At 36.0% G+C, this 20,060-nt stretch overlaps 1 protein-coding gene across 12 annotated transcripts in view; it reads right to left on the bottom strand.

The window, feature by feature from the left end:
• Herc1 (HECT and RLD domain containing E3 ubiquitin protein ligase family member 1) overlaps positions 1–20,060 on the bottom strand; it is a 158,364-nt gene that overhangs the window by 107,296 nt on the left and 31,008 nt on the right. For 10 of the 12 annotated variants that reach the window (XR_001778881.2, XM_006511103.3, XM_006511108.3 and 7 more), the window contains exons 4-16: positions 16,293–16,487; positions 14,570–14,881; positions 13,223–13,319; positions 12,582–12,725; positions 9,993–10,120; positions 6,676–6,820; positions 6,381–6,552; positions 4,710–4,844; positions 4,062–4,227; positions 3,517–3,642; positions 2,001–2,222; positions 1,560–1,712; positions 1,301–1,433 (exon numbers count right to left, since the gene is read on the bottom strand). Coding sequence is in view for 9 of the 12 variants with exons in the window: in XM_006511103.3 (XP_006511166.1) it covers positions 1,301–1,433; positions 1,560–1,712; positions 2,001–2,222; positions 3,517–3,642; positions 4,062–4,227; positions 4,710–4,844; positions 6,381–6,552; positions 6,676–6,820; positions 9,993–10,120; positions 12,582–12,725; positions 13,223–13,319; positions 14,570–14,881; positions 16,293–16,487 (2,128 nt within the window). In the remaining 3 variants the exon portion in view is untranslated. Of the gene's footprint in view, positions 1–1,300; positions 1,434–1,559; positions 1,714–2,000; positions 2,223–3,516; positions 3,643–4,061; positions 4,228–4,709; positions 4,845–6,380; positions 6,553–6,675; positions 6,821–9,992; positions 10,121–12,581; positions 12,726–13,222; positions 13,320–14,569; positions 14,882–16,292; positions 16,488–20,060 lie in introns of those variants that run through there. The other 2 variants (XM_030244334.1, XM_030244335.1) reach the window with 1 other exon arrangement.

The following is a 20,060-nucleotide window of genomic DNA, read 5'->3' as shown; positions in this document are numbered from 1 at the left end:
CCTTTCAGCAAAATCTTGCTAGTGTATGCAATGGTGTCAGCGTTTGGAGGCTGATTATGGGATGGATCCCCAGGTATGGCAGTCTCTAGATGGTCCATCCTTTCTTCTCAGCTCCAAACTTTGTCTCTGTAACTCCTTCCATGGGTGTTTGTTCCCAATTCTAAGAAGGGGCAAAGTGTCCACACTTTGGTCTTCGTTCTTCTTGAGTTTCATGTGTTTTGCAAATTGTATCTTGGGTACTCTAAGTTTCTGGACTAATATCCACTTATCAGTGAGTACATATCATGTGAGTTCTTTCGTGACTGGGTTACCTCATTCAGGATGATGCCCTCCAGGTCCATCCATTTGCCTAGGAATTTCATAAATTCATTCTTTTTAATAGCTGAGTAGTACTCCATTGTGTAAATGTACCACACTGGTAAGAAGGACACATGTTCCACTATGTTCATAGCAGCCTTATTTATAATATCCAGAAGCTGGAAAGAACCCAGATGTCCCTCAACAGAGGAATGGATACAGAAAATGTGGTACATTTACACAATGGAGTACTACTTTTTTTAAGAGAAAAACTACAGAGATCAACAAGAAAACGTTCAATAGGCAACTAGAGGAGCTCTGGTGCCCAGGAAAATCCTCAGCTAGGTGAAAACATAGAAACACATGCATGGTGGTTAAAGACAATTAAACTAGATGAGCCTATTCAGAATGGAAAGAGAATTAAAAGCAAAATTTAGAGGATCCATCCCAATGCAGAAGGGAATATCCAATGTAAGAAAGGACAAATCCTTCAAGAAGTCACAGAAAATCACTGGTCAAGATGGGTAAAAAGAAAGCCCATGGGAGAAGGTACTTCAAGAAGGAAATTGAACAGGGTGTGGTAACAACCCCACAACCTTTGGTGGATCACTGAGTCAGAAGGATTGCTTTGAGATTGAGAACAACATATTCTACAGCAGAAGACCCTGTCTTGAAAAAATGGAAGGAAGGCAGAATACTGTCAAAATAGGCAGTAAATAAAAATGTTACTTTATATCATAAATTAACTGTTTGAGTTTATATCACCTAATGCCTTCAAGTTATATCTATATATCTATTGAGATAATTAGACCTTTATCCTTTAAGATCAATCACTGCTACATCACCCCTAAACCAAGATGAAAGTAAACAATGAATACAAATGAAACTCAGGATTATTTCTCCTCCACACAAAGATTATCAGGCCCTCTTGATGTTTTGGAAAAGTTCGATGACTCTTGCTTTATAACCACTGGTTAAATGTGAAAGTCAACATCAAACTCACCTCTCAATTTTTCTCCAACACTGCCATTCCAAGGACTTTCTTTAAGCAAATTTGCGGAACGTGAATAAATATCTGTGGCATGAGGCAGCAAAAGCTGAAGATGTTTATGAAGCAATGCCACACTGCTTGAGTTCTGCAAAGAAAAAAAATCCCTAAATTACTATTCTGAAATATCCAAAGTACAAAAATAATATGATATCCCCAACTATCTGAGCTGTATGTTCCTAGTAGAGCATCATGAAAAGCATAGAATTCATACCTCAGTAACATTATTAATGTGGCAAAAAGCAAGCAGTTGTTTCTGTAATGAACACAGTAGTTCATGAAGATGAGCAGGCTGACTGTTCTCTGAAGATGATGTTCCAAGAAGATATTTATCACTATTCTTTTCCAGCTCTCCAAATGCTTGATCCTAAAATTACACATAATGAAGATTATATTTTAAGTATGTTTAGAAAACTATTTTTATGTTTATTCTTCTTTATTACATGAGAAACACTTGATAAAATTTTAACATGTCATTTTATAATTTTAAGTTACATATTACTTGGCCACCACAGTATTTCAGATCTGACATGTTTCTATCTTTGGAGAAGGAAATCTAAAATTTTATTTATATTGCTTAAATGTTACAATACTTTGACCTAAAAAGATCCTTACCCCTTTATTCTTTTCTTAATATATTGAAAAAGCAAGGTACCGTATAAAACCCTAAATTTCTTAAGAGAGTCTTCATTAAAATTTCGGCCAGATGAGTGTCTGGATGGCAGATCTGAGAACCATATGGTTGGTCTGACAGGTTTCCATATCCCATGCACACAGTCGAAAGGTCAGCAGCATCGGAAGGTGAGCTATAGCCAAGAAGGGAGGCTACATGGGTATGATCTTGTAAACTTGTCAGAATTATATCCAGTTGCATTCTCTAAACAACAATGAAAAAGAAACATATAACTAGGATAACATGCATTAGAAGAAAATTTCGGACAAAAACTATACTATGTTAATTAATCCACTTACTTGTTTGATAAACAACCTTTAAGTATATAAACATTTTTAAAATAAATCTTTTAAAGATTTATTTATTTTATGTATATAAATATACTGTAGCTATCTTCAGACGACACACCAGAAGAAGGCATCAGATCTCATTACAGATGGTTATAAGCCACCGTAGTTGATGGAATTTGAACTCAGGACCACTGGAAGAACAGTTAGTGCTCTTAACCACTGAGCCATCTCTCCAGTCCATAAATATTTTTTTAAGATCTATTTATTTATATGAGCACACTGTAGTTGTCTTCAGACACACCAAAAGAGGGCATCACATCCCATTACAGATGGTTGTAAGCCACCAGGTGGTTGCTAGGAATTGAACTCAGGACTTCTGGAAGAGCAGTCAGTATTCTTAACCACTGAGCAATCTCTCTAGCCCAGGAAGTATATAATTATAAAAAAAAAAACTATTCAGACAGTACCATTTGGAAAAATGTAACAAATTTTTAATCTCATCTTTTATGATGAACAGCTAAAATTCTAGCTAAAATAATGTAAATAATTTAAGTACTATAAGTAGGCATCAGTAGAAAACTCCAATAGATAAATTATATTCATGTTATTCTACAAAAATATTGATGAAAATTGCTTATTCTATTGTTTGAAAGAAATCACTTGTAATTTGAACTATGCAAAATACTTACTGAAAAGCATCTTGGACATTATACTGCCAGTAAATACCATGCTTCTCCTCCAATCTATAGCTCTAAAATTAACTCTTCTACTTAGAACAGCAAAGCATTTATTTTCATGTGCTTAAAACAATAAAAATTAAAAATAAGCATACTCACATCTCAAATACTTTTTGCTAATGACCTTTTCCTTTTCAGATATGCACCTCTAGGCATCGGACTAACAGCGGTAACACAAGACTGATTTTAACTCAGTACTTACAATAAAAGAAGGGTATCTGGCTTGACACCATAATCAACACTAAAAAAATGAATCATGACTCTAAGAATAGACTCCGAGTTAACCTTGTAAATTATCATATGCATCATTTCAGGTCATTAGACATCCAACAATTCTTCCAACATACAATATCAAATAGTCAGGATGCACCGCAACTAGCAAGCATATTTGTGAAAAGACTTGTTTGCTTTATTTTCCTCTCAGTCCTATTTCCTGTGCTATGAATGGTATATCTACATGCAAAGGCTTACCTGTCCTTTGGATAAGCTTTCCCATCTATCAGGTCCTTGGGGTAAAAGAGAATGAAGTAATTCCATCCGTTCTCTTAATGGAGGTAACAGCATGGTTGCTCCAACTGAGAGTGTTTCAATTACCACCTAATATCCAAAAGCAAAGAAAAAAGGGGGGGGGGAAAGGGAGAGGGGGAGGCAGAGGGGGGAGTAGGAGGGGAGGGAGAGAGATCAGCCCAGATCTTCTCTTTCTAAAAGCAACATATGAAAAGTGAGTGCACTAACTTCTGGGATTACACAAGTCTAAAGGTGCCATGTGAGAACCAAAAGCATGTAAATCTTTTTTTATTTAGAGGGTTTAAGGACATGATGGCTCACACCTTTAATCCAGCATTTGATAGGCAGAAGCAGCAGGGTCTCTGAGTTCAAGGCTAGCCTGGTCTACAGTGTTCCAGGACAGCCAGAGCTACACAGAGAAACCCTGCAAACCCTGCAATTGAAAGTATCTAGTATACTTCTGAATATCATCCAGCTATGGCTTCAGGCCACAGATTCAGTTCTCTTACCTCTTGGATTTCATCTGGGACAGTTGAATCCATCAGCCTGAAGAGCAAATTTCGAAGTGGACCTGCCTGTCTCCCAAGAATACTGGTAGCTACCCCTCCCGCCAGGGCCAGAGCAAGGTGATTTGAAAGCAACTTCAGGCACAGCTTAAGAAAATTATGGTGTTCCCTGAAACAAAACAAGAAGCATAAAAGTAAATATAATATAATATAATATAATATAATATAATATAATATAATATAATATACAGTTTAAGGAACTTTTTTTTTTTTTTTTTTGGCTGTTCGAGACAGTTTCTCTGTGCAGTCCTGGCTGTCCTGGAAATCACTCTGTAGACTAGGCTGGCCTCTAACTCAGAAATCCACCTGGCTCTGCCTCCCAGGTGCTGGGATTAAAGGCATGCGCCACCACTGCCCGGAAGAACATATTTTTCTCTTTAAAAATTGTCAAGTGATGACCAATGATAAATTTTAAAATATCATTTCTGAAATTATATATAACCTTTAAATATCACAAAGTTATTAATAAAGTTTAGTTCTTTTCTAGCTTACAAAGAAGACTCATGTAATTTGGAGAAAAACAAAAAAGAATAAATAAAATTTTGAAAAGAGTAATTAATACGTATGAATGCATAAGTATCTACAACATACCTTGATGAAGGGAAAGGCAGTGGGGGAATCTCACTGTTTATTTTATCACAGTATCTCTCAAGAAAAGATCGCAGATGTGAGAAGGTACTCTCTTCAAGATCTACACAATAAGGCCTGTGCCATGCAACAACTTGTCTAGAAGGAAGCATAAGAAAAGTATCCAACAGCCTTATAATGAAACTTCTACACATAATCAAAAATAAAAAACAAGATCTAGTGGGGAAGAACAAAACAAAACTAAACAGCTTCCTTGATCTAAAAGTATAACAACTAGGTTTTCAGGGGTTTTTGTTTTGTTTTTCTTTTTCTTTTTTTTCTTTTTTTTTTTTTTTTTTTGTTATTTTTCAATAATCTGTTTTGTTTTACAAAGAAATCCAACCAAACAAGCAATGAAGTTAAACAAATGTTTTAAATCAATAAAGCCTAGTTCTGAATTTAGTTCATTTCCTCTTAATATGAAGATATTAAACTGTATATGTGATATTACACATGTGTTCACGTGTGTGCACGTGCATGTTGGGGTGCAGGTCTACATGTGTGGAGAGCAGAAACTGATGACCAGTGTCTTCCTCAGTTGCTCTCTACCTTATTTTTGGAGACAAAACCTTTCACTGAACCTAGAGCTCATTATTTTGGGACTAGAGACTGAACTCAAGTCCTCATACTTGTCAGGCAAACAATTTACTGACTCAGCCATCTCCTCAGCTTAGTACTTAACTTTTAAATCATTCTCTAAAGATAGAGAATTCAAAATGAGAAGACAATCAAGTATCTTAAATACAGCTTCTTCATTTTGAAATATATGTGACCTCAATATACATGAAAGGAAATCTACATGTTATTTCTATTGCAACAGAGTCAACATTAGAAATTATATATACTTTAAATAGCATATATATTAGTTAATCTTAAAATCACATTAAATTTTATTCTACATTTAGTAATACTCTTGTAGGGTTGCATATAAACTGTTCTGCCAATAGACTCATGTGTGGAAGGCTTGGTCTAAGCTAGTAGATACAATATCGAAATGAGGTGAGCTGTTCTGCTGTACCACGATGTTCTGACTGACTTCAGACCAAGGCAATGGAGCCAGAAGATGTTAGACTGACACATGTAAGCCAAAGTAAATCTTTTCCCCTTTAAGGTATTTATATAATTTGTTAACGTAGGCAAAGATATTAACACAATTACCTATATGAAAAAAAAATTTTGACAACTCTAAATGACTTTAAATTAACTTGAGTATGTATACATGGAAGCTTTGTCTGTGAAGAGGCACTGTTTACTTTTCACATGTATAATTTTACAAAACAAAGAAATCTTAAGATAAAACCAATACCCACTCCCAATAACCCTGACACAGACATGATACGTTACCATGAAGAGCAGTAGAGTAGTATGTATGTACCTTATTCTTATTGTAGAGATCTGTATGTGTTATTCTGTTAAACATGGGATCAATATACTTACTATCAAAATCTGCACTATTTAGAAATTAATTTTAATATATTATCATTATTATTATTATTATTAAATTTAATTATTTATCTTCTGAAGTACACTGTGTGATACTGACTTGATTTTAGGACATTCAAAGTCCTAAATAGAGAACAATATATATTTAAAAAAGAAAAAAAGTGCAAGCATATTTAAGTATATAGCACTTACCTGTCCCTAGGGAGAGCAGTCCATGCCAAACTATGTGATGTTCCAGCTGAGATCTGCTGAATAGCTATGCCATCTAAGCCACTCACTTTCTTTGGTTTAGTAATAGGACCTGTTGAATTTCCCTGGCCACATTGTCCCATGGAGTTATTGCCCCAGGCATAAACTTCATTATCTAAAAATAAGACATAAAGTATAAAACTTAAATTTAAATGTAACACATTTACAAAAAATAATAATTGGTAATTGGCTACAAAGATGCTACTTAAAATACTAAAACAAACAAACATGACTTTACCATGAGAAAGAGACAAACAATGACTATCTCCAATTGAAATATCAACTATTCTTGTGGCAGCCAATTCTTCAATGAGCTTGGGTCTCAAAGCAGTAGCTTCTGAAGAACCACAACCTAGACAAGCCCCACAGCCCCAAGCATAAACCTGAAACGACAGAAATACAAAACACATAAATTCCGAAAATAAGTAGACTATTAACTAAAATTATCAAGTTGTGGTACCTTCCTGGTATTAAAATAATATTTAGTGTTTTAATCATTTTAAAGATGGTCATTGTACTCTCAGAAGACTAATAAACAAGACAGCTGTAAAGCAAACATACCAGAGGTTAGCTGCCTCATGTGATTATCCCCACCCCTCCTCTCCAATTATCTCTAAAATACACACATAAAAAATGGAAATATTAAACCATTAGCACACCCAAGAAAATTAATAGTAATTACTTCTTAGCAAATTATCTGCACCTTGTTTGTTTCATTAAAAAAAAAAAAAAAAAAAAAAAAAAAAAGCCAGGCTATGATTGTGCACACCTTTAATCCTAGCACACAGAAGGCAAAGGAAAGCAGTTCTCTGTAAGTTCAAGGCCTGTCTGGTCTACAGAGTTCCAAACCATGTCTGGAGCATTCCCCCAGCTTCCCCCAAAAAGAAAAAGGTCACTATCATTTATTGTACTATTTTTAAACACCCAGTGTATAAACAGATGAGCAGCGAGATAAAAATAAACTGGTCACAGGTAAAATGAAATAAAGACAGGAGAGTCTCTGCTAAAGTTACCACTAACTGGCTTGCACTTGGCAAAAATCTAAGCAATTATGGAAATAATACCTTAAAACTTCTAGTTATTACCAGATGATGGTGGCACAGGCCTTTAATCTCTGTACTTGAGAGGCAAAAGAAGGCAGATCTCTGAGTCTAAGGCCAGCCTCTATAGAGTAAGTTCTAGGACTGCCAGGGCTACACAGAAACCTTTGTCTCAAAAGAAACAAAACACACAACAACAAAACTTCCATTTACATGTTTCTTACATGGTAGACGAGAACAAGGAATGATTAAAATTGATAACATGAATCACAAAACTGATCTTAATTATCACATATGAAGAATATGTGAATTGGAAGTCAAGATAGCTCCGCTGACCATCTTTGTTACTAATAACAAAATGACTAATGATTGACTTAGCTGTCCAGGACAAGATGCATGAAGAGAAGAGGGAGGTGAAAGGAGGAATGTCTAACAATAAGGTAATGCAGCAAATCAGCAAACCGAACCACTTCCTCTTTCCACTGGCTTTGATAAAATTCTACACACGCTTTTCTTTATGCCACAAAGGCTTTTTATGGTTATTATTTTTGTTTTATCTTCAAATTATTTTAGATAAGACTAGTACGGTCAGGTTAGATTTCTTCTTCAAAAGAAGACCATATATCCATACCAGTTATCAGAAAACGAAATTAAGTACAGAATATAAAAGAACTCCAGCACAGCAAAAGCCTATTCAAACAAAGATTAGGAACTAAACATGGAAGGAGATATTACTAAGACTCTAAGTGACTCTGTGGTGGTCTAACTAGGTATAGGGCCATAAACTCATGTGTTTGAAAGCTTGCGTGGCCCATGAGGATTGGCACTATTAGGAGGTGTGGTCTTGTTGAAGGAAGTATGTCACTGTGGGAGGAGGCTTGAAGGTCTCCTAAGTTCAAGTTTCACCCAATATGAAACGGTCTCCTTCTGCTGCCTTTGGACCAAGATGTAGAACTTTCAGATTCTTCTCTAGCAACATGTCTGCCTGGAGCTACCATGCTTCCCACCATGATGATAATGGACTAAACCTCTGACTGTAAGCCAGCCCATATTAAATCCTTTCCTTTATAAAAGATCACTTGGTCATGGTGTCTCCTTACAGCATTGGAAACCCAAACAAAGACAGACTCAAAGTCCAATACAGCACTGGTATTCAGTAAGGCCCTCTGAGTTTTCTTTCAAATATTTTTAGCTGAGCACTAGATTAAGAACATTTGTAGCTCAGTTGGTACACAACTTGCTTAGCATCTAAAATTCCCAGATTTGATCCTTAAAACTATAACACACACCCAAACAAAAATTACTTGTCTTGCATTTTAGGCATTATATCATGCCATATAAAAATAAATTACCTTCACGTAAACTTAAGAGCTACATTTAGCGGAAAAATAGCACTGAGTAGGCCTGAAGGAACTGAGACAAATGGATTGAAATGCTCCACAGGTATAACAGTAGACAGAATGGCTCATCAAAGTATTTCTTCCTCTTTATTTCTGTAAACATACACACTGGACTTCATATAGCTTAATATGGCCATGATACACAATTTCCTTTGGAATATAACAGATTTACTGTTAAATAATTATCATATACAACCATCTGGTACACAAAACAAATTATTTCCTCTCTCATAAAATGGAAGTATATGACACTGAAAGGAGGTCTGAGATTTGCTTGTGGATATAATCAAGTGAGCACTTGCTGATTTCAATCCATGGATTCTTACTACAAAACCAACTAGGAGGAACACATGAAAGATCATGTATTTATACTAGAATATTAAAGTATGCAATTGACTCTACAATAGAATAAAATGAATAGTTTGTGTTAAGTTTTTCAGCATATGGAATACTCGAGTCTTTCAAAAAATAACTAAGTTAAATGTGAATTTCAGCTTTGCTGATCATCTACATTAGCCTAACATACAATGGACTCCTACATTCAAGCCCAAAGTGGCTGATAAACTCAAGGATATCAGCCTGGTCCTCTTTGGTACTACTACTTTCCATCTGAAGGTGTTCTCTTTACCATCTTTTTGAACATCTTTTTTAGTTCCTATCACTGTCCCCTCAAGTTTTTGTTTTGTGCCCCCTACTTTTCTTTAACAGGAAGGAGCTCTGAGGATCCTTGATGATTTGGGTGTGAGGGTTATAGGATTCTAAGCACTAAATGAATTTATTTATTTTATCGACTTACTTCAAAGAGCAGGGTGCTAAAAAAGAATGTATCTAGATCACATAAGCAGGTAAGAAAACCTGGCTCATCTTCATCTATTATATTTGAAACAAAATTAAGTATTTTTTTCTCAATATGTTGTCTTAAAATCTTTTTCTTAGCTGGGCAGTGGTAGCACACAGCTTTTATCACAGCCCTTAGGAGGCACAGGCAGGAAGGTCTTTATGAGTTCCAGGCCAGCCAGGTCTACAGAGTGAATTCAAAGACAAACAAGACTAAAAAGTTCTCTTTTACCTAGTCCACTGAAATACTCTTATGTATGTTTATTCCTTCGTCTTACCTGCCCTGTTGATGTCAAAGCAAGTGAAGATTGGCTCCCAGCACAGACTTTGCGAATAAACATTCCTTGTAAAGCTTCAATAACTTTAGGTTTATATACTCTGTTGGTATCACCATGGCCAAGTTTGCCTACATACATGGAAAAAAACAAAAAAAAAAAACAAAAAAACAACAACATTTTTTAAGTTAGGCAACTTAAGTCCATTCTTCTTTCTTCAGCACTGAATTTAATAAAGTACTTTAATTTTTATAGCAATGACCTGACAGACTTAGAAACCTGTAAGTTCCTGATAGCAGAAGACATTAACAAATGAACATGTCTGTTTCAAGAAAGTTAACAATCAATAACTAATAGCCATTTGTGTCTTATGCTCATTCAATAAAAGCTATTTTAAAAAGATACAAAATAATTTTCTTTATCCCCCTTTAACCATATTTCTAACTTTTTCCTCTTTTAGAATTAAAAAAACTTTTAAAGGTGTGTGTGTGTGTGTGTGTGTGTGTGTGTGTGTGTGTGTGTGTGTTTGAACATGTACATGTGAATTTCCAGAGAGTCCAGATGAGGGTGTGGGATCTGTGACAGATGGTTGTGAGTTGCTTGATATGGGTGCTAGGAACCAAACTCCAAACCACTAAAAGAGCAGCAAATGCTCTAATCCATTGAGCCATCTCACCAGTGCCTGCATTTCTACCTTTAAATGGTTTGACACGCTAACCAGGAATTGTAACACAGGCTTATAACTCTACTACTCAAAAAGCAAAGTCAGAAAAAGAGCTGCAAGTCTAATGTTATACAGCTAGACCCTGTCTAGGGAGGGAGTGAGAGAGGAAGAGGAAGACAGAAAGAGAAAGAGAAAGAGAAAGAGAAAGAGAAAGAGAAAGAGAAAGAGAAAGAGAAAGAGAAAGAGAAAGAGAAAGAGAAAGAGAAAGAGAAAGAGAAAGAGAAAGAGAAAGAGAGGCAAAAGTTTGCTAGGCGTGGTGGCACAAGCCTTTAATCCCAGACAGAGGCAGGCAGATTTCTGAGTTCGAGGCCAGCCTGGTCTGCAGAGTGAGTTCCAGGACAGCCAGGGCTGCACAGAGAAACCCTGTCTCAAAAAAAACAAAAAAAAAAAAGGCAAAAGTTTGAGGGCAGCATGGTCTACAGAGAAAGGGATATATATTAAGACCTTGATTCAAAAAGAAAAAAGTGTTGACAGTTCACAGTTTTAATTTTTAAAAAGTTAAAGATTCAATAGTTCATAAGACAGAAAATGTAGACAATTACTAAAAGGGAAGGAAAATGGCTAACATATCAATGCAACCCCACCAGAAATTAACAAAATGTAAATTAAATTATATTACTTTCATTACATAAATTACATTTTAAGTTATCATTTTTTTGTTTGGTTTAGTTTTTCTTTATTGAGACAAGTTCTTGATACCCTGTAACTTTCAAATCCTCTTGCCTCAGCCTTGAAAATCTAGGAACAGCAAGAGAACACTATCACACCTGGCTAAAATTATCTAATTTTCAATACCTAGTATTTTTGATCTCTGTTTACACTGCTGACAGAGTAACAATTAAAGTGGGCAAAGATCTGCTCACTCATGAGGTAGGTTTCTTTTGTCTATCTTACTGACAGCCTTACTGTACTCCCACTTGGTTTGGGGCAGGGAGTTTAACATTGAGGGAAACAAAACTACTAGGGGACATCTTGTTACTCAAAAACGAGAAACTTAAGTTATAAATTGTCCTACAGATAAATATAAGAGTACTCTGGGCCTTTTTAAAACTTTGTATAGGGACATATTTACTGATATCCATAAAATATTGCTATATTACAGACAACAAATTATAAAAGTAATACATATAAGCTATACAGGCCTACTTTGGCTTTTAAAAAAAGGCATGCGAGGATGTGGAGAAAGAGGAACACTCCTCCACTGTTGGTGGGATTGCAAGCTTGTACAACCACTCTGGAAATCAGTCTGGCGGTTTCTCAGAAAATTGGACATGGTACTACCGCTATTGGATGGATCACAGGGCCCCCAATGGAGGAGCTAGAGAAAATACCCAAGGAGCTAAAGTGATCTGCAACACTATAGGTGGAACAACATTATGAACTAACCAGTTCCCCGGAGCTCTTGACTCTAGCTGCATATGTATCAAAAGATGGCCTAGTCGGCCATCACTGGAAAGAGAGGCCCATTGGACTTGCAAACTTTATATGCCCCAGTACAGGGGAAGGCCAGAGCCAAAAAGTGGGAGTGGGTGGATAGGGGAGTGGGGGGGGGGGGGGTATGGGGGACTTTTGGGATAGCATTGGAAATGTAAATGAAGAAAATACCTAATGAAAAAAAATTTTTTTAAAGACATGCATAATGCACATATATTTAGAAATCTGTCTACCAATGTGTTAACAATAGTTAAAGAACTATTGTAACAATGAAAGAAATAATTTACTTTTATGTCTGTTCATCTACATTTGAGATTTTCTATACTAGGTATACATACTTGAAAAGGATTTTTTTTCTTCAATTTTTAAGGAAAAAAAAAAAAAGCCCAAAGCTACCAATAGGTTTTTGTTTTTGTTTTGTTTTTTTTACATACCATTGTCACCTCCTCCAAAAGACCACACAGTTCTTCCATCTTTGGACAAAGCAATCGTATGTGAACTTCCACAAGAAACCTCTCCTACATTGCTAATGTCTTTTACTAATGTTGGAATGTTACGGCTGTTACTGTCACCATGACCTTAGATAAAACACAGAAATAATGTTAACTCCTTTTCTCTAGGTCATAATTTCACAAAAGTAATATGCTACCAATTACTTTTAAATGCAATTAAGTACAAAAAAAGTGAATCCTCTCTACCTGCTCTACCAGTCTCCTAGGCTGCTCTCAACCTGGGGGCCACAGGCACATAGAGGACTTAGAACATTCAAGGTTTCTCTCATAGCACTTACCCTAATGTGTCTAATATCCCATTCATGTCAACTTGTTTTCACCGACCAGTACATTCAAGTTCATAATGTTGTTTCTTAGCTCTGAACCTCTACAGAGCCTGGTTATAATTCTTGGTTACATCTTAGATAATGCATCAAAATCTAGACAAAATTATCTATAGAAATATATCTGACTTTGAGTTTAAAACTAATAAAAATAAATGGCCTATGAACTTTGTGCTCACTGGTTCTTAGTAACAGATCATTTTTACTCTGTGAGAATAACTCCAAATTTTAAAAGCTTACCTAATCTTCCGAAGTCTCCTTCACCCCAAGTATATAATTCACCATCCTCTGTGACAGCAGCACTATGTCTGTATCCAGCTGATACACAAACTACTACCTGAAATGCACATAAGTAAATCTGATAAGCATACCAATGCTAAAAAACATACACACAGGGACTTCAGGGGCTTTATTACTCAAAACTCATATAGAAGTTAAGAAGACCAAGGGTACTGACTAAGCAATCACTTAAGTCAATGTTCTGCTTCCTGAGCCTTGAACCTTGGCTTTTACCCAAAGAAGAAAACAAGTTTTCTCAATTCGAAAAGAAACAGTGTAATTAGCAAAGACATCAGTCTGATCACTAGCAGGAATGCTACAGCATGAATCAAGTCTTTACTGAAGGAATTGGAGAGAGCACAACAAGAAACAATGACAACTTTTTAAATACAAGATTAATATAAAAACCTCTGGTCTTTACTCACCAAGTAAGGCTTATTACCTAGTAACTAACTCAAAAAATACTGGCTATTACTAATATAATTGGAATATAAACTCATATTAAACTTCTTACAGCCTTTTTGTCATCAAGAAATTATATCTGATTAGTACAGTGGTTCTCAAACTTTCTAATGACTTGACCCTTTAATACAGTTTCTCATGTTGTTATGACCCCCAATCATAAAATTACTTTCATTGGTATTTTGTAACTAATTTTGCTACTGTTAGGAATTGTAATGTAAATGTGTGTGTTTTTCCAATGGTAGGACCTAGCTATCCTGGAACCCACTCTGTAGATCAGGCTGGCCTTGGACTAAGAGATACACCTGCCTCTGCCTCCCAAGTGCTGGGATTAAATGCAAGAACTATTTCAACCAACAAAATAATAAAAATAGATTTTTAAAATTTTAATTACGGGGAGGGGGCATGCACGTGTACATGCAGGTGACTACTGAGGCCAGAGACACTGGTCCCCTGTGAGTTGGTATTACAGGGTAGCTGTGAGCCACCTGATGTGGGTGCTAGGAATAAAAACATGGATCTTCTAAAGAGCAGTATGCATGTTTAAGTACTGTGCCATCTCTCCATCCCCCAAAAATATTAATCTTAAAAAGTGGAATACTGTCCTAAAAACAACACACAAGACTAACCTCACATGTCCCCACACACATGTAAAAAACTTAAGTTGAAATAAAAAGAACTACAATTGAATGATGCATGTAAAAGTATTCTATAATCTATAAAATATACACAAAAAGGTAAGACAAAGAATGGTAGGCAAGAGGTAATTCAGAAAAGAATATATCAAAATCTGACGGATATAGCCGATTACTACACTGCTATATTTGTTAAACCCAAAGTACGTACCTTTCCCTGTAGTGGGCCCTGGATAAGCTTGGGGTATTTCTGGGTTGAACTATTCCCATGTCCTAGTTTCCCATAGTCACCATCTCCCCAGCTGAAGACTTCACCTTCTGTAGTAAAAGCTAAAGTGTGACCATCAGAGCCTTTAGATGATGAAACTTTCTTAATAGACCGGTGAGGCTCAAAAGTTAACTTTTTTAAGGTAGACTGATTATTGGAATCTCCGAGGCCCAGTCTCCCATAGCTGCCTTTACCACAAGCTCTGACAGAGCCATCTGTAGAAATGACAAAAGTGCAATACTGTCCAGCTTCAATCTATAAAAGAACACCAGAATCTTAGTTAGAAAATGCTTTGAGAGAGTCAAAAAATAAAACTTCAGATCAGGTTCATCAAAAAGGCAGAAAGGAAATCATTAAGAGCAGAAAATGTCATGATCCTCCATAGAAAGCAGTAAGCCGAAAACATCAATGACATTTTCAGAGTAGCCTCATGCTGAGTGTAAATTCATGTATCCTTTAAGATTATCTACTAGAATTGGACAAAAATGAAACAACTGGAACTAGAGAGATGGCTCAGGGGTTAAGAGCCCTGGCTGTTCTTCCAGAGGTTCCAGGTGTGATTCCCAACACCACAGTGGTCTTTAACTTCAGCTCCAGGGAACCCAACATCCTCTCTTGGCTTCCACAGGCACTATATTTACATGATACACAGACACTTGTGTATGCAGGTAAAACATCTATACACATAAAATTAAATAAAATCTCAAAAAAAAATCTAAAGAACTAAAACAAATGTCCTCCTCACAATTAGAGAAGGAAAAACATTTCTATAAATGTTAGGTCCATTAAAGCAAGAATCTTTTAGATTAAAAACATGTATGTATGTATGTATGTTTATGTGTATATACATATATTTTTTTCATACTCATGATGAAAAAATACAATTTAATGAAAATAAAATATAAAGCTTTACCTTGGACTACAAATATAAAAAGGGGGGAAAAAAGAAAAACCAAAACTTGATAATAAGAAAATAAAATGCCGCCGGATGGCGGTGGCGCACGCCTTTAATCCTAGCACTTGGGAGGCAGAGGCAGGTGGATCTCTGAGTTCGAGGCCAGCCTGGTCTACAGAGTGAGTTCCAGGAAAGCCAGGGATATACAGAGAAACCCTGTCTCGAAAAACCAAAAAAAAAAAAAAAAAAAAAAAAAAAGAGAGAGAGAGAGAGAAAAGAAAATGTCATTCTGAAAAAAGGAAAATTCCCTTTTATTAAGTATTACTTGTGTGGAATACAAAAATAAAGCCTGCTACCATTAATTAGGCTTTTTACATTTTTAATTTATATATTTTCAGTTTTTGGTATTTTGAAACAGGGTCTCATTTTGTAGTGCTGGTTGGCATGGAACTCGTAATATAGATCAAGCCTCTGCCTTGTGAGTACTGGTATTAAAGATTTTTATCATTATACACTGCTTCATTAGGCTTTTTAAAAATCTAAGTCCCGATTTAATATTTTGAACATAGAAATGGTATCAAAGATATGACAGACCAAAAATGAATTTTCTGTTAAAATAAAGAACTGATGTGATATAAAAATATCATAGATAAGAAATATTCAATCAAGGATTTTTACTTATTGAAAAATATACTCAACGTAACTTAAGGCACAAAAGTGTATATAAATACCCCATTATCTACCAGTTCACAAAGAATACAGAGAACTTACGGTCTGAGCATCAGAGAAACTAGGAGCCAGTTTGGGTTGTAGTATTTTCTCCTGTGTGCCTTCTACCAACTGATGGCTGCTGTTGCTGCCCCAAACATATACCTCACAGGTTTCAGAAACAATGGGAGCATCACCAGTCTGAATGCTATCTGGGCTAGCACATGTTCTTGAATAGTCAGAAGCCATTCTGCAAACCTATTAAAAATTCAAATACACACACACACAAAAATAACCAATACATTTAGTCTAGTTTTACATATTCTCTGAAATTACTGTCTTAACTTCTAATACTCTAAGCTACTCACATCTAGCTTTAAATACAGATAGCTAAAATATTAATTAGCACAGAGTAAATAGCTAAGGTGGGAAGGACATACATAATCAAGCCACTTTATTAAATAAAATGTTTTCACATACAAAGTTCATAAAGACAAAGTAGGAAGAAAACATCACTAATAATCTTGTTACCTTTACATAATAAATGTTACCTCTTTTCATATGCACATTCTTTAATAGTAATTAAGAACTGACAAATGTCAAAACAATAACGCAAAATTTTATGCCTACTCTTGATGCTTACATAGACAATATTCCATGTAATGTTAAATCACAATTAACTACTTTTTTCTAATAAATATTTAAATCACTTATCTTTGTTATATAGCTCATTTACTGACCAGGCATGGTGGTGTATCTCTTTAATCCCAGCACTTGGGAGTCAGAAGTAGGTGAGTTCCAGGACAGCCAGGGCTACACATTGAGGTCTTGTCTCAAAATTATATAATATGTTACTATATTTTATCCCAAAGCATAGGAACCAAGGTGACACTCTGACTCCTTGAACTAAGGAAGGGATCTATATCAGAGTATTAGTCTCACTGCAAACACACTAACACTTAATATTAAGGTTCAAAGTATTTTACAAGTTGATGTTACAGGAAAGAGGAATGCCATTTTAACTTCACATATTCTATCAAGTAGAGCTAAAATTAATCCTTGTTATTGACTTTCCATATTTTCTGATATCAACTAAGTTTTACACAACTGCTTTTTATTAACACACAAAACCTCAATACAATCAACATATTAAAACTATGACTGGGGGCTGGAGAGATGGTCAGCGGTTAAGAGCACTGGCTGCTCTCCCAGAGGTTCTGTGTTCAATTCCCAGCAAACACATGCTGGCTCACAACCATCTATAATGAGATCCAATGCCCTCTTCTGGTGTGTCTGAAGAGAGCAAAGGTGTACTCATACATTCAATAAATGAATAAATAAATAAATATTTAAGAAGAAAAAAAAACTATGACTGTAATTATTGTCAATTTGTGGTTTAAAGGTTTTTTTTTAACATAAGTAAAACAGAAAAATCTTAAAGAGGTAATGTTTTGTCAGCATATTAAACAGGAAGAGACAGAAGAATTTTACTCAGAACCTTTAACTATAATGCAAAGTAATAGAGTAAGTATGTCTGACAAGGTTTTCCTAGTGAACATCAGGACACAGAACTACCTGTCAATGAATCTGGAACTTCACTGATGACGAAAGGAGGATGGTGGTGTAGCAAGACAGTGAAATTTATCATTCATAGACCTAGTATTGTAACAAGGTCCTTCCTCTTTTCTCAAAAAAGAAAAAAAAAAGAAAAAAGAGGAAAAAGAAAACAATACTAATGAGATTTAAAAGCACAGTTTTACAGTAAACGTAAAGCTGGAAGGTGGTTGCTAAGCAGGATTCTGTAAAACTCAGATGGCAGAACCAGAGCACCACGGTTCTCAACTCTCCAACTCTGAGACTCGAGCTCCATTTAACATTCATAACAAACTACGTACATGTAGCTCCAAGAACCACAAAGTAGGTGATCGCAGTGCACCACCAAATACACACAGCATTACCATTACAGAATCACTGCCATTTATTGAAATGGTTTTCCTTCTCCAATTATGAGGACATTTGTTTTATTTCTTTAGATATTTTTTTTGAGATTTTGTTTATTTATGTTCGATTCCAGTACAGCAGAAAGCAATGAAGGCCTGGCAGACAGCTGAACAATAGAATCCTACAACAGCCAGTTGGGTACTCATTAAAAGAATAGGTCAATCTAAGAAAACTAGTCACACCTTGGAGAAGTTCTGCCCTTTCCCACAACAAACAAGGCCAAGGGCTCCAGGACAATAAATACATTTTAAATGTCATGGGTTATCTAGCTCCTGTAATTAAAAAAAAAAAAAAAAACGAACCAGTCAGGATTCCCTCCCAGGAAGGAGCCCAATGCAAAGGACAAACTACTAGAGTAGATTCAAAAGTACAGGGATAGGAACAGTGGAGAGAAGAGATGGAGAAGGAGAAGATAAAAGTGAGAAGAAAAGCCTGGGGAAATGATTTTTTCAAATATCATACAAGAATAGTAGAAAAGAAATCGAAAGAAAGAAAAAAGAATCACACAACATGCTACCTTGAAACCCAATCCATTCTGAAGTTTCAGAAAAACTAATTTCACAGAAAAGTTAATAACAGAGTTCTGATGAACTTGAATACTTGGTCATAATGATGCCTGACTAATTCCAAGACTCAAGGCACAGAGCATGAGGTTAAAGTCAGCCTGAGTGATAGACCATGAAAGAAAAAGAAAAAAGAAAAGAAACACAAGGTGAGAAGAGTGGGAGAAGAAGGAAAGGAGAGAACATAGAGAAGAGGAGGAGGGAAGACAGGAAGAAATGGGGGTGAGGGGGGTGTCTTAGAGTTTTACTGCTGTGACCAGACACTATGACCAAGACAAGTCTTATAAAAAACAACATTTATTTGGGGCTAGCTTACAGGTTCAGAGGTTCAGTCCATTATTATCAAGGTGGGACATGGCAGCATCCAGGCTGTCATGGTGCAGGCAGAGCTGAGAGTTCTATGTCTTCATCCAAAGGCTGCTAGTGGAAGACTGACTTCCAGGCAACTAGGGTGAGGGTTTTAAGCCCACACCCACAGTGACACACCTATTCAACAATCAAGTCACACCTATTCCAACAAGGCCACACCTCCAGATGTTGCCACTCTCTGGTCCAAGAATATACAAACCATCACAGGGGGTAACAAAAATGGGATAAAGAAGGAGAGAAAGAAGACCATCCCTATAATTAAAACATGACAGAAAAATGAACCCTTTGTGATCTTTTCAAGCCAAAAAAGATTAAGAAAATCAAACAATATGTGAAAGAAAAGCACAAATCTGAATGAGAATGCTAGCTCTAAATGGAGCTAACATATCACACCTCTCCAGCAAAGCTTGGGTGTTCTCACTGTAGAAGAGACAGAAAGAATGTAAGGACCAGAGGTGCCAGATAACTTCAAGACAGGGCAGTTGCACATATGAACTCACATCACGCATAAAACCTGCCCAACACAAACTAGACAAAAATCCCTGAATGGAGGGGAAGAGATAGGTATGAAACGCCACCTCTAGCTGAGGACCTAATGGCATTTGATAGCTGCTGGGAGAGGGAGTCAGTTTTCTTTAATGGTGTCAACTATTAAATAGGTCAATCAAACTCCAAAGCAAGCCCCACTTCCAATAGTAGTTGGACAACACAAATTGGACTTTGTGGACTAAAATAAAGAGAAAAACTCAAAAATGGGTTGATCAGGGAAGTGAGGGTGAGGAGGGCAGATCTAGGAGGAGTTGGGAAGGAGTAAAATATCAAAATACACTGTATGATACTATCAAAGAATTAAAAATCTTTTTAAATTTTAAAGGAATAAAGTAGAAATTTTAAACAT

Source organism: Mus musculus, chromosome 9 (genome assembly GCF_000001635.26).
Source record: "Mus musculus strain C57BL/6J chromosome 9, GRCm38.p6 C57BL/6J".
In the NCBI taxonomy this organism is placed as follows: domain Eukaryota; kingdom Metazoa; phylum Chordata; class Mammalia; order Rodentia; family Muridae; genus Mus; species Mus musculus.
This window is presented reverse-complemented; position numbering and strand designations above follow the sequence as displayed.